Genomic DNA, 13,743 nt, shown 5'->3' with positions numbered 1-13,743 from the left:
CCCTCTGGTGGGCCCACGTAGGGGCAATTTACTTAGAGCAAATAATACCCAGCAGTGCTAAATTATGGCAAAGAAAATTATAGACCTTAAGAGTGATTCAGGTTTTTGGAGCGTGGGCTGTATCTTTGAGGCCAGAAAATATAGTCATCCATCAAGGATGATCGTTTCTCAGAGTACCTACCTTAGCTTTGAGATTCCCAAATATGACCTATCTTCTTTTCCCATCTCCCTCATCTTATCCAAGTGAGCATACAGTAAAAAGCACTGATACCTGCATGGTCATTTTTAATTTAGTCTGTTCCATTAAAAGCTTGTTCAGAAGGTTGGGAGGAAACTGACCTGTCAGTGTTTACCTTTAGCTCCTTTGGCATTCTGCACCAAACTCATTACATAACTATTATCTGTATAGTGGTTGCCAAATATGGAGAGAGAAATATGGAAAATTAACACATTTCAGGCAATATTCTTAAAGAGAAATCCTAGGAGCTTACCAATTTGTGTCCTGTCTCACTAGTTAGTGCTGCCCCATGATGAAATATACTAGCGTCTCTAAATAAATGCACAGACTTCATCTTTTAACCTCTATCCAAATAATCACTTCAGATCTTAATGGTGTTTGCCTGGCATTTTAAAGCCCATTTTTCTCCCAGAGCAATTGCTCTACTTTTCTAATATTATCCTTGTGCTTTACTGCTAATATTTCTTTCAGAGCAATTGCTTGTTTCCCTTGATATTCTTTATCCAGCATTTCTGGTAATAGATCTCTCAGAGGAATTTATACATATAAAAAAAGTTCTTTCCAGACATTTATTGCCAAAAAATCTTTCAGCATCACTCTGTTCTTAATATCTTAGTAAGTTTTCATCTGTGTTAAAATTCTGTCTACATTGATTTATTCACCACTGACAAGCTAGTTACTATCTTAGAATAACTTTTTAGGGTTTTTGCAATGAAACTAGCAACCTTCCCCCAATGCTTCCTTTGCTGCTCTTGAAACTTCTCCTGTCAAATAGTGTTCCTGACCACAAGTCATTGTGCATTTTCTTACATGTAGGTCTGTCACATCCACCTTGAGATCATCAGCTCCCCTCTCTCTCATAGGCTTACTCGTGAACCTACATAATACTTAGCATTTAAAGCACCAGTCATTCAAAGATCTCAAAACATTTAACAGATGCTAATTAAGTCTTCCATCCATCATTTTAGGTGGCTTATTTTACCCATATTATGAATATGTTAACTTGGTACACATAAGCAACAATGCAATTTGAGATGGCTGACTGAGCTTTGAAGAATTTAATGATGAACTGCAAGCATACTCGTGTTGTGGCCTATCATGAAATATGTTACAATGAGGGTATCTGGTTAGTCTTCTCCCATTTAAAGAGTTCATTGCGTCAGGGGTATCTAAATGTTTTTCAGGAATGATTAACAGTTTTTTTACTTTGGCTGAACACAACTTTATTTGGTAAGTTAATGACTGAACATTATCTGATAAGAGAGAATTCAGAGCACTAATGTTACAAAGCTGAATGATTATGTATTCTGTAAATCCTAGGTGAAGTCAGTGGAACAACTCGTGAATAAGATCTGGGCACTAGAAGACTTAATTGGGGAAATGTAGCCTTGAACAGACATCTGTTTATGCTTTTAGGGCCTTTTCTCACTTCATATGAAAATAGTTTCTTTATAGGAATTACGCCACTAATCCATTCTAAATGGAGAATGGGAATGACCTTTTTATTGTCATGCTTCCCTTCCCTCCCTTCTGTTCTTCTGTTTCCTTCATTGGATTCTCACACTCTCACAAATCTTGGGAGACAGGCCAGTCCTTGCCTACAGCCCCGCAACCTGAAGCAAATACTCACCAACAACCACATACCACACAACAGAACCACTAACCCAGGAACTTATCCTTGCAACAAAGCCCGTTGCCAATTGTGCCCACATATCTATTCAGGGGACACCATCACAGGGCCTAATAACATCAGCCACACTATCAGAGGCTCGTTCACCTGCACATCCACCAATGTGATATATGCCATCATGTGCTAGCAATGCCCCTCTGCCATGTACATTGGTCAAACTGGACAGTCTCTACGTAAAAGAATAAATGGACACAAATCAGATGTCAAGAATTATAACATTCATAAACCAGTCGGAGAACACTTCAATCTCTCTGGTCACGCGATCACAGACATGAAGGTCGCTATCTTAAAACAAAAAAACTTCAAATCCAGACTCCAGCGAGAAACTGCTGAATTGGAATTCATTTGCAAATTGGATACTATTAATTTAGGCTTAAATAGAGACTTGGAGTGGCTAAGTCATTATGCAAGGTAGCCTGTTTCCTCTTGTTTTTTCCTACCCCCCCCCCCCCCCCGATGTTCTGGTTTAACTTGGATTTTAACTTGAAGAGTGGTCAGTTTGGATGAGCTATTACCAGCAGGAGAGTGAGTTTGTGTGTGTATGGGGGTGGGGGGGATGTGAGAAAACCTGGATTTGTGCAGGAAATAGCCCAGCTTGATTGTCATGCACATTGTGTAAAGAGTTGTCACTTTGGATGGGCTATCACCAGCAGGAGAGTGAATTTGTGTGGGGGGGTGGAGGGTGAGAAAACCTGGATTTGTGCTGGAAATGGCCCACCTGATGATCACTTTAGATAAGCTATTACCAGCAGGACAGTGGGGTGGGAATAGGTATTGTTTCATATTCTGTGTGTATATATAAAGCCTGCTGCAGTTTCCACGATATGCATCTGAGGAAGTGAGCTGTAGCTCACGAAAGCTTATGCTCTAATAAATTGGTTAGTCTCTAAGGTGCCACAAGTCCTCCTTTTCTTTTTGCGAATACAGACTAACACGGCTGTTACTCTGAAACCTTCATTGGATTGTTAGGGCAGGTCTTCACTACCTGCTGGATCGGTGGGTAGTGATCCATTTATCGCGTCTCGTCTAGACATGAGACATCGATCCCCAAATGTGCTCCCCATTGACTCTGGAACTCCAGCTTGTGAGAGGCGGAAGCGGCGTCGACGGGGGAGTGGCAGCGGTCGACTCGCCACCATCCTCACAGCCAGCTAAGTCAACCTAAGATATGCCGACTTCACCTATTCACGTAGCTGAAGTTGCGTATCTTAGGTTGGAAGCCACCTCCTCCCACCCATCCCCCCCCAGTGTAGACCAGGGCTTAGTCAGTGCTTTCTATTTCTGAGGCCTTGTTTACACTACAAAGTTTTGTTGGCAAAAGTTATGCCGCTTTAATAAAAGTGCTTTCATTAAAACTGCTGTTGCATGTCCACACTAGCTCTGTGTGTCGGCAGAGCCTGTCCACACTAGCAGCTCTTACATCGACATAGAGACCAGTGCACTGTGGTAGCTATCCCACTATGCAACTGGCTGCAGGGTGCTTTGGGAAGGGTTTGCAATGCCTCATGGGGCAGGGACAGTGTCACATGATGCAGGTTTCTCAATCCCATGGTTCCAGGGGCATCCTAGTAGATTATCAGCTGCTTTTTCAGCTGAAGTGGGGGATGGGGTAGAGAGGAAAGTGGTGTGTCTGGGGCAGGGGAGACAGCAGGAAGACCGATCTATCCTGGGACATCCTCCCCACCCCCCACATCAGCCCCCTGCTCGGCACAGCAGTCTCTCCCGAAGCAGCCCACTCTGTCAGCCTGCCTGCCTATGATTCTGTGATTCCCTCCCTGAAGCTGCTGGGAGCAGTATCCTGAGCAGCTCTGTTGTGAGCTCTCCGTGCTGAGGAATGTCAAAGCAGCACAGCAGTCCCTCCCCCCTCCACAGCAGCAGTCTGCCTGCCGCTGTGTTCCTAGTGCAGGACAGAACAGGAGCATTCCAATGATTTGTTCTTTGTTTCCCAAAGGGAGCAGCATGCTCAGCTGTCAGATGCTTCCCAGAGCTTTGAAAGGGGAGGGGTGCATTCCTGCAGGGCAGCAGAGATCAAAACAGTGAGCAGAGCGGTCACAGCATTGTGGGATGCTGGTGGAAGCCAGTTCTGTCAACAAAACAAACAGTGTCTACACTGATGCTTTGTCGCTTTAACTTTGCTGCAAAAGGCTTTATGCCTCTCATTGAGGTGGTTTTATTTTGTTGGCAAACCAGCAGAGTTTTGCCACCAAAAATAGTTTTGTAGTGTGTATACCTCCTGACAAAACTTTGTAGTGTAGACAAGACCCGAGAGAGCTGATCAAGATGACACCTCTGGCAGAAGACTGATTGAGACTGCAAGCTGATTATCAAATCACTGGCACACACCACCAGTCAGTCTTACACCTATTATACTAATACAAAATCACTGAAGAGCTCTCAAAAATGTTAGCCAATGCTATGAGGAAAATCCATGGACAAATTAGTAGAGTCCTGCAAATCCACAAATATCCACTTTATATATATCTGCGCAGGGCTCTACAAATTAGAAACACTGACTTACTATGGTGTGCAACCAAAAATTGGTAGTGGCATGGCAGAGTTCTTACTTGAATCACTTATGGCATGTCTATGTGTAAAGGCTGCAGTGGAACAGCAGCACTGGTGCAGCGCTTCAATGAAGACGATACCTATGCCGATGGGAGGACTTCTCTCTTTGGTGTAGGTACTCCACTTCCGCGAGAGGCGGTAGCTGTGTCAATGGGAGAAGCCATCCTGTCAACTCAGTTGTCTACACAAGGGGTTAGGTTGGTAGAACTATGACACTCAGGAGTGTGGATTTTTGATACCATTATGCTGTAGTTATACCATTGTAAGTTTATAGTGTAGACCTGGCCTTAGTTGGATGCAGATATTGGGTCTGTCATCTGCAGTTTTAGGATCACTTGTTAATTTGCTGACAGGAACATTTAGCAATTTGTGCAGTTCAAATTTTGCTGCATTAGGGGTATAGTGTAGTATTAGACTTCCACACAGTAATGTGGAGGAGGGGCTTGAAAGAAAATACCACAGCAATTATATTAATGTGGAGGAGTGTTTAAAACACTTCAAATAATGTAAATATTCTTCAAGTGCTTGCTCATGTTGATTCCGTGTTTGGGGTGTGTGCGCCGTGTCCATTTGCGTCCCATTATGCCATTACCCCGCAGGTGCAGAAAGACTCAAGCTTCGGTAGAGCTGTGCTGCAGGCTGCAAGACAGTGAACTCCGAGCCCACCTCCTGGGATACTGCTTGTGAGTTACGTAATGTGGAATCGACATGAGCAAGTGCTCAAAGAGGAAAAAATGATTAGCTACCTTTTGTAACGGTTGTTCTTCGAGTTATGTTGCTCATGTTCATTCCATGATCCACCCTCCTACCCGCCATTGGAGCTGACAGCAAGAAGGAACTGAGAGGGCTGGCGGTGCCTTGTATACTGGCTCATGAGCATGGCACTCCAGAGCGCGCCAGAGCCAACCCTATGGATACCACTAGGGGAAAAATTTCTAACAGTGGTACACGCAGTGTGTGCACATCTAACACGGAATGGACATGAGCAACACATCTAGAAGAACAACAGTTAAGAAAGGTAGGTAACTGTTTTTTTTTCTCATTGTGGCAACAGGGAGACTATTTCAGAGGCTGGAAAATTAAGAGGCTTCTATGTTGCTTGGATTTATGTAAATTTCTTTTGTGAGCATTATAGACTATTAGGGTATGTCTACACAGAAACTAGACACCCCTGGCTGGCCTGTGCTGGGCTTGGGCTGTGGGGCTGTTTTATTGCTGTGTAAAATTCTGGGCTCTAGGACCCTGCAGGGTGGGAAGCCCAGGTTCCAGCTCAAGCTTGGAAGTTTGCACAGCAGTGAAACAGCGCTGCATCCTGAGCCCTGGAGCCGAGTCAGCTGGCATGGGCCAGCCAGGGATTTTTCTTTGCTGTGTAGACATGCCCTTAAGGCTTAGAGCAGTACTACTCAAAGTGGTGGTCTGGTCCGCGAGCCATCGGCTGCCGGTCTGCGCACACATTGGGAAAAAAAATTGCTGGTCCCCCACATCAGATAGCTTGAGAAGCACTGGCTTAGAGTCCCTGCTGGGCAGCATATTGGCTTGATTGAGAGGTTCTAATCTTTCTGGCCCCAAACTTCCCATCACCCGTTCAGTTGCACATTTGGTAGAAATAGTGGGAGCTCTAGTGCAGACAGGACTTTAGCTGAATATCATCATTATAAGCACTGTTGTTTAACCTGAAGGTCTAACTGTCCTCTAATGATGCTTAAAATGTCAGCTTTGATGATAAAGTGGTTAGAACAGTAGTGGTTGCCTAGAGCGTGGTTTACACTAGCATTCTCACTCATGATACCTATTGGGGCTGAAAAGTCATAGAATTCTCTGCCATTCCTTGAGGGGGAAAGCTTAGTTTAAACAAGATCTAAGTGACCTAAGTAGCCTCAGTGAGAGGAGAGATTATTTCTTAAAATGACAACTAAAAATTAAATAAAATACCAGCTTGTATAAAATACTGACTCTTTCCTTCCTCCTTAAAGGGACACTGCTAGATACTTTTGGACCCAAAATTCAGCTTTTCTGTGTGGCTTTCAAAAAGAAAATTTCAAAAACTTGAATGAAGAGAATTTCAATTAAAATATTTTGTTTTATAGTGAGGGAAGGGGTTGGCTTTAAACATAAAAATGAGTTGTTTGTGCCCCAAATGTGGCAGTGCTAAGCTATTGTAATGTGAGTAATTTACAGTGAAACTGACCATTCTGTTTTCATTGTCCAAGGTAGTGAAGTACCAAAAAAACCAAAACATAAATGATTAATAGTATTTGATATTTGAAGATCCTTTCAGTTTTAATCAAAGGTAATGGTAGTGACATAGCTAAGGATGGAGATGTTGAAAAATGACTTTTGACCTTTTGTCCCTGTATTTTTAAGACAATTTCTAATAGGGACTGGATTTTAGGATTTCTATTATAGGGTGATTCACCAGGTATTAACTCCTTGCCACTGGTTGGTTGAATGGATCCTCATTAAGTGGAGTTTTTGCTTCTGGCAGAAGTCATTGCTATTTATTTCATTAGGCAGTACTGTTTCTCTGGGAGATGTCCCAGTGAAGTTGCCTCCTTAGGGCATGGCTACACTTGCAGATGTAGAGCGCTTTGAGCTAAACCAGCCTTTGGAGAGTGCAGAAGGGAAAGCGCTGCAATCTGTCCACACTGACAGCTTCAAGTGCACTTGCGTGGCCACATTTGCGGCAGCAACATTGGGAGTGGTGCATTATGGACAGCTATCCCACGGAGGCCCTCTTCCTATTCTGGCTCTGTGGCTTATGAGAAGGGGGTGGGGAGTGCGGGGGCATACTGGGTCCTGTCCCAACAATACGTGATGCATCGGTTCGCGTCCCAGCAATCCCTGTGCTTCCGTCCGCATTGCCATCTTTCAACGTTTTTTCTACTGTGCGCTCTGTCTTTGCTTTCGGTTTGCGGGAATGGAGCCTGAACTGCTGAAGAATATGCTGACGAGTCTCGCCATCACTTCACATTTTGGCAGTCGAGTTACTCCTTAAGATCCAAACTGACAGTGAGGACTCTGATGATGATATCAACTCGAGTAATACATATGACACAAAATTGCTTGTGGTATTCACGGACATGCTCACCACCATGGAACTCTGCTTTTGTGCTCAGGAAACAAGCACTGAGTGGTGGGATCACATCGTCATGGAAGTCTGGGATGACGAGCAGTGGCTGCAGAACTTTTGGATGAGAAAAGCCACTTTCATGGCTCTGTGATGAGCTCACCATTTAAAGGGCCGCTGGCGCTCTCTGTATGGGAAGCTGGACCTCGCAGATGACAGCATCCCCGCGGTTATATCCGCGTGCTGTACCCTCCATAACATTTGTGAAGGGAAGGGTGAAAGATTCACTCAGGCGTGGAACTTGGAGGTTCAACACCTGGAAGCTGAATATGAACAGCCAGAGAGCAGGGCTATTGGAGGGGGCCCAGCGCGGGGCTTCAAAGATTAGGGATGCCTTGAGGGAGCAATTTGAGGCTGAAAGCCACCAGTAATGTTTGGTGCCCTGCATGGGAGTGAAGTACAGTGGTTCCAATGTTAGTAGGAATCTGTGTTTGCTACGCTGACTTGCAGTGCCTGTTGTTTTCCTGGCCTAAGGTATCTTTTACTTTATGCAGTAATAAAGAATGTTTTCAAAGCCAAAAAATCCATTTATTGAAAAGAAAATACATTTATTGAAAAGAAACACAAATGCTTGGGAAACAGAAAGGGCAAGGGGGTGGGGTGGGAAACGGTACAATCACAAATTTGCGTATGTCCTGTTATCATACTCAGCCTTCCTGTCTGGAGTGCTGTGCAATGAGTGCTGCACTTCAGCGTGGCTTTAATGCTTGGTGATGGGGGTTGAGTGCAGTGGATAAGGGTCGTAGTTTTCAGGGCTGGGTGGTGAAGCTACGGGTGTTGGAGGCAGCTGGGTGGTGGTAAGAACCCTGATGTTGGGGAAAGTGGGTTGGATGTGACAAGGGGGCACAAGGGAAAGAGTTTGGGGACTATGGATACGGGGGGAGGGGTGGAGCGGGCAGGCACGGTAGAGCTCCACCTGCATGGCTATGAGCGTCTGGATCGAGTCCGTGTGGCGCTCCATGATGCTTATTAGTCGATCCATGCTTTGCTGGCACAAAAGCACAGAGCTCCGGCAGCACTCTTTATTCTGCTGGTGGATCCTCCTTTCGAACTCCCTCCACTCCTGCGCTTTTACATTCTCATTAAGGGACTGCTGCATTACTTTATGCAGCATGTCTCCTTTGCTTCTACTTGATCTCTTCCTTATTCTTTGGAGTCTTTCGGCCGGTGATAACATGGATGGCTGAGATCTTAAGGTTGCATCTGTAAAGGCAAAATGCAATACTTAACAGAGGCATCATTGTTCACACCAGTCAGAGCAATGATTCCCCTCTACTTAAGGGCAAGCACAGTTTACCCAATAGCATAATTTGCCCGTCCCAATGCTAGTGCACATAATCCACGGGGGCCCCAAAATGGTGAGTAAGCACAGGGTCCAGGGGGACTGATTGTTTCATGGCCGTACTGTCCTCTAGGTTGGGGAGAGCCAACAGCTGCAGAGGGCCCCTATACTGAACACTTTCCCCACATTTTCCACAGGAGTTTGTCCTGGAAGATATTTCGCTGCTGACCTGGGTAGTCTTCTACTACAATGCGGTTTCCACCCTGGCCCATATACAGCTTGCCTGTGTGCAGCAATGGTCCCCCCACCCCTCATGGCACAGTGGCATGGACATGTTAGCCTGACTGGGACAAGGACCACAGTGGCTCTCCCAAGAAACCTGCACAAGCGCATTGCCCAAGTTCTGGATGAGACCTTTGAGGAGATCACTGAGGCCGATTACCATGATGTGAGAGAGCACATCAACGCCCTATTCCGCATCTAGGCCTGCATACAGCCCTAACCCTCCTCATCTCGAACCCCAACTTCCTTCCCAAAATAAAACCCACTTACCAGGAACCTCCTCTGGTGTTTGTCCTTCCCCAAGCACCGGCCACCGCGACTGGCTACCTTCCTTCTGGCTGCATGCATCTAGGGATTCCAGGGTGTCTTCCTCCTCCTCAGCACCCTCGCTCCTGCTTTCCTCCTCCTCCTCCTGCCTTGTTGAACTGGGCTCTGAAGTGTCCATGGTGGTCCTTGGAGTGGAGGTGGGGTTGTCCCCCAAGTATCGCATCCCTCTCTTTGTAGAAACGGCAGGTTTCGGGGGCACCACCGGAGCGGCAGTTTGCCTCGCGGGCTTTGCGATAGGCATTCCACAGCTCCTTCACTTTAACCCTGCACTGCAGTGCTTCCTGGTCATGGCCCGTTTCCATCATGTCCCTTCGTATCTGCCCAAAGGTGTCGTAATTCCTACGGCTGGAGCACAGCTGGGACTGGACAGCTTCCTCCCACCAAACACTGATGAGGTCCAACACCTCGCCATTGCTCCATACTGGGAATCGTCTGGCGCGTGGAGGCATGGTCACCTGGAAAGATGCGCTGAGAGAACTCCATGCTTGGCTGAGCAAACAGGAAGGGGATTTTCAAAATTCCCAGGGAATTTAAAGGGCAGGTCTGACGGTTGGTCATGCTGAGGGCAGGGCAGTAGAGTTCAAAGTGATGAGCAGAGTGGCTAGAACAGGCATTGTGGGAGACTTCTGGAGGCCAATCAGACCAGGGCGTCCACACTGGCACCGCAGTGCTCCAGCGGGGGTCATCAAACATTATTCCACTTGCCAAGGTGGATTACCAGGAGCGCTCTAGCCGCAGAGTTAGAGCGCTCTACGTGCCTTGCCAGTGTGGATGCGTCATGAGTTAGAGCACATGGGGCTGCTTTAATGCGCTCTAACTCGCAAGTGTAGCCATGCCCTTAGTTAAGCACAGCCTCTTGCATTAAAGAGAAGTTAACTAGTTTTTGTTCTGAGTAATTGCTTGTGAAGGGAAGGTTAGTAACAGCGTCAGATGCCAAAGCTCTGAGGTAACTCAGAAGTAGCTATTCTAACTACAGTGAGGGCTTGTCTACACTGGCAATTTACAGCACTGCAACTTTCTCGCTCAGTGGTGTGAAAAAACACCCCCCTCAGCGCAGCAAGTTTCAGCACTGTAAAGTGCCAGTGACCAGAGCTTTCTCCCAGCACTCTGCCATGACTGCACAAGCCACGTTAAAAGCGCTGCAGCGCTTTAGCATTGCCAGTGTAGACTAGCCCTGATAGCTTGCAATATTCCCTTCAATCCCAACTGTTGTCAGCAGTTACTCTTGTATATATGTTTATTCCTACATGGAGTTCTTTGAAGAACTGATTGCAGGGTCAGGCATTTACTCGGCAAATCTAACCCTGATGTGGAAGGTGTGATGCTTTGGGATTCACCCAGGCCAGTAAGGCGTTCAGTCTTGCAACTCTGGGTGCCTTAAATGCTATGCAGCTGTGGCTCACAGTCATGTCACCAACAGCCACCATACAAGCAAGAAAGTCTCACTCTGGCTTCCACGGCTCAATTACTCTTTGCAGGGGGATCTCACTAACACTTGTAACCCAGAATTGTTCCCAAAAGCATTTCTCTGCTGTGCTCAGCCCCCTCTCATGGTAGCACTCACCCCCATTGAGACTAAGTGGTCATCTTCCCCCACTTGCTTGCCTGATGGCTTTTTTTTACATTGCATGTGACTGTGCTTTTCATTTTCTGAGGTCATACCTTAATTTACATTGGAGACTGCAGTCAAGCCTGGAAAACAACACTGCCAAATATATTTGAGGGACATATTTTCCAGCACATCTGCATAGCTTTTTACATGTCAACCCTACATACACCATGCAAGAATATTAATGATCAGTGAGTTACTAGTTTGAATATATTCTAGTTACTAGTGAGTTACTAGTTTTTGATACAAGACACCTTCTAAATAAATATCATGACAACAGTGTGTGGGGTGCACACAAAGGTAAGCAGGCCAGTTGAGACACATTGCTACATACCAAGAAGCCCCTTTTCCTGTGGCATTGGGATGCTCTTAGGGTCACAGAGGGCCCCTCTCATAACAGATTATTTATCTTCAGTGTTGGACCATGTCTCTTCATGGAGCAGTTCACTGGTGTAGTCCAGTGGTTCTCAAACTATTGTACTGGTGACCCCTTTCATATAGCAAGCCTTTGAGTGTGACCCCCCCCTTTATAAATTAAAAACACTTGTTTATATATTTAAAACCATTTTAAATGTTGGAGGCAAAGTGGGGTTTAGGGTGGAGGCTGACAGCTCGTGACCCCCCCCCCATGTAATAACCTCATGACCACCAGTTTGAGAACCCCTGAGCTATACTGATATGCTATACAGCAAAGCCCTCCTAGTGTAGACACAATTATATTTGCAAAGCTGCACTTTCACTGGTGTAGTTTATATTGTCATCCCCAAACAAAACAAGCTATACCAGTACAAGTATTGTTTAGCCAGTTTAACTGTGTCTACTTTAGGGGCTTCTGCCAGCACAGCTATGTCAGGGATCAAAACCTCTTCACATCCCCAATTGATGTAAGTATGCAGGAGGACATTTGTAGTGTAGACTTTAGTTTAGTTCATGTGCTTCGCCAAATTTCTGGCTGTTGAATAGCGTGCAGTAGGAACAGCAGTTATCTGAACATTCATTACTTAAGGTGTGAAGTGACATGAAAGCCTCTTTCTAGAAAGGGGATGATCTAATTTGTATTTCCTTGTAGCATTCTACAGGCCAGATCATTCTAATAAGCAACGGAATATTTTTTTAAATAGAGAACTTCAGTCAATGGATTATGTATTTGAATTCCGGATGTCAACTATTTAGATCACCTTTAATCAAAGTGTGTTGTGCCAAATACGGTAATTGATAATGAGGCTTAGGGTATGTCTACACTGCGAAGTTGTCGACAAAACTTTTGTCTTTCACGGGTACTTAAAAAAGCCCCCCCTCCCCCCCCCGAAAGACAAAAGTTTTGCTGATGCAAGTGGCAGTGTGAATGCAGCTTTTTCAGCAGGAGCGCTCTCCTACTGACAAAGCTAACGCTGCTTGCCGGGCTGGTAGTATTTTGTCGGGAAAAGTGCCGACAAAGAGCGTTTACACATGCTGATTTTTAGCGACAAGGCTATGTCGACACAGCCTTGTTGCTAAAAGCTGCGTGATGTAGACAAGCCCTTAGTTACCACTTTAATGACACCTGCTACCTGCTAATTCACTATATGTTTCTATTTTTAGTTTCCTTGTTGTTTTGGGGATTTGTCAAAGATGAACTCAGACGATTACATGTCTTGGAGTGGAGCTAGTATCCTTTCATGTAACCTCTCTAGAAGTCTTATCCTTTTTCCTATTATACACATTTATGTAGCAAATATGATCGTGATATTTACTACTTGGTGCAAACTTTAGCCTCTAAAAATTGAGGCTTTTTGATGTAAGTAATGTTTGTCAAGCACTTTGAAGAAAAAAAGCACTGTTAAGTGCCAAGTTATAAACATAACTTGTAGTAAAATGTAATATATTAACTCTCTTTGTAATTTTAGTAACTAATACAGAAGACACTTTTAGCTAAAAAGATTTGATAAATATTTTAGAGCAACCCTTTTATTAGGACAGGTCTACACTTAAAACGCTGGGCTACTGTAGCGCTTTAGAGAAGACCCTGCTACGCTGACAGGAGAGCTTCTCCCATTGGCATAGTTAATGCACCTCTGTGAGAGGCAGTAGCTGTGTCAACGGGAATGGTTAGAGCTGAAAATCTTACAAATATAACTTGTGTTAATCATTTTGCTATTTAGTTTTCACTCTAACTCTAGACAAAAAAGCTTATTGTTACTTTTTTTATTTTTGTTAGCATGACACTGTTCATTTGGATTGCAAGCAGTTTGGGGTAATATCTAAAATCCTTCCCAAAACTGTTCATTAAATTAAAATTAATCACTGAGCATTTGTTTTAATATTAGATTTTGTTACAGCACTTTAAACAAAACCTAAAGTGGCCTTAATCAGATTTCTTTAACTATTTTATAATTAACAAGAAATTTTAAATTGTATACACAGTATTTTATTTTTAGGATGTGATTTTTTTTTTTTCTTAATCACCAAGTACTGCAGTTGCTAAACAAAATTAGAATGTGTCTGTGTCCACCAAAGGATAAAGCTCATTTCTATTTTGATATGCTGGCACGCTTCGGGATGTGTGTGGTTTTGCTCACTAATCTTTCTTCAGATACTTCTAAATCTTTGACTAAAATAGATAAGTCTATCTGTGAAATGATTA

General features: G+C 44.5%; 1 protein-coding gene across 7 annotated transcripts in view; it reads left to right on the top strand.

Moving 5' to 3' along the window:
* The window catches only part of CMC2 (C-X9-C motif containing 2), a 48,215-nt gene that overhangs the window by 11,335 nt on the left and 23,137 nt on the right, over window positions 1-13,743 (top strand). For 3 of the 7 annotated variants that reach the window (XM_084644916.1, XM_084644915.1, XM_084644917.1), the window contains one exon: window positions 12,702-12,768. The exons of the other annotated variants lie outside the window; for them this stretch is intronic. In XM_084644916.1, coding sequence (XP_084501042.1) covers window positions 12,732-12,768 — 37 coding nt within the window. In that variant the 5' untranslated portion in view covers window positions 12,702-12,731. The remainder of the gene's footprint in view (window positions 1-12,701; window positions 12,769-13,743) is intronic. 7 annotated transcript variants of the gene reach the window in all.

Source organism: Lepidochelys olivacea (genome assembly GCF_965140295.1).
Source record: "Lepidochelys olivacea isolate rLepOli2 genome assembly, chromosome: 12".
Lineage (NCBI taxonomy): Eukaryota > Metazoa > Chordata > Testudines > Cheloniidae > Lepidochelys > Lepidochelys olivacea.
The sequence above is the reverse complement of the archived record's forward strand: the minus strand, read 5'-3'. Positions and strand labels throughout refer to the sequence as shown.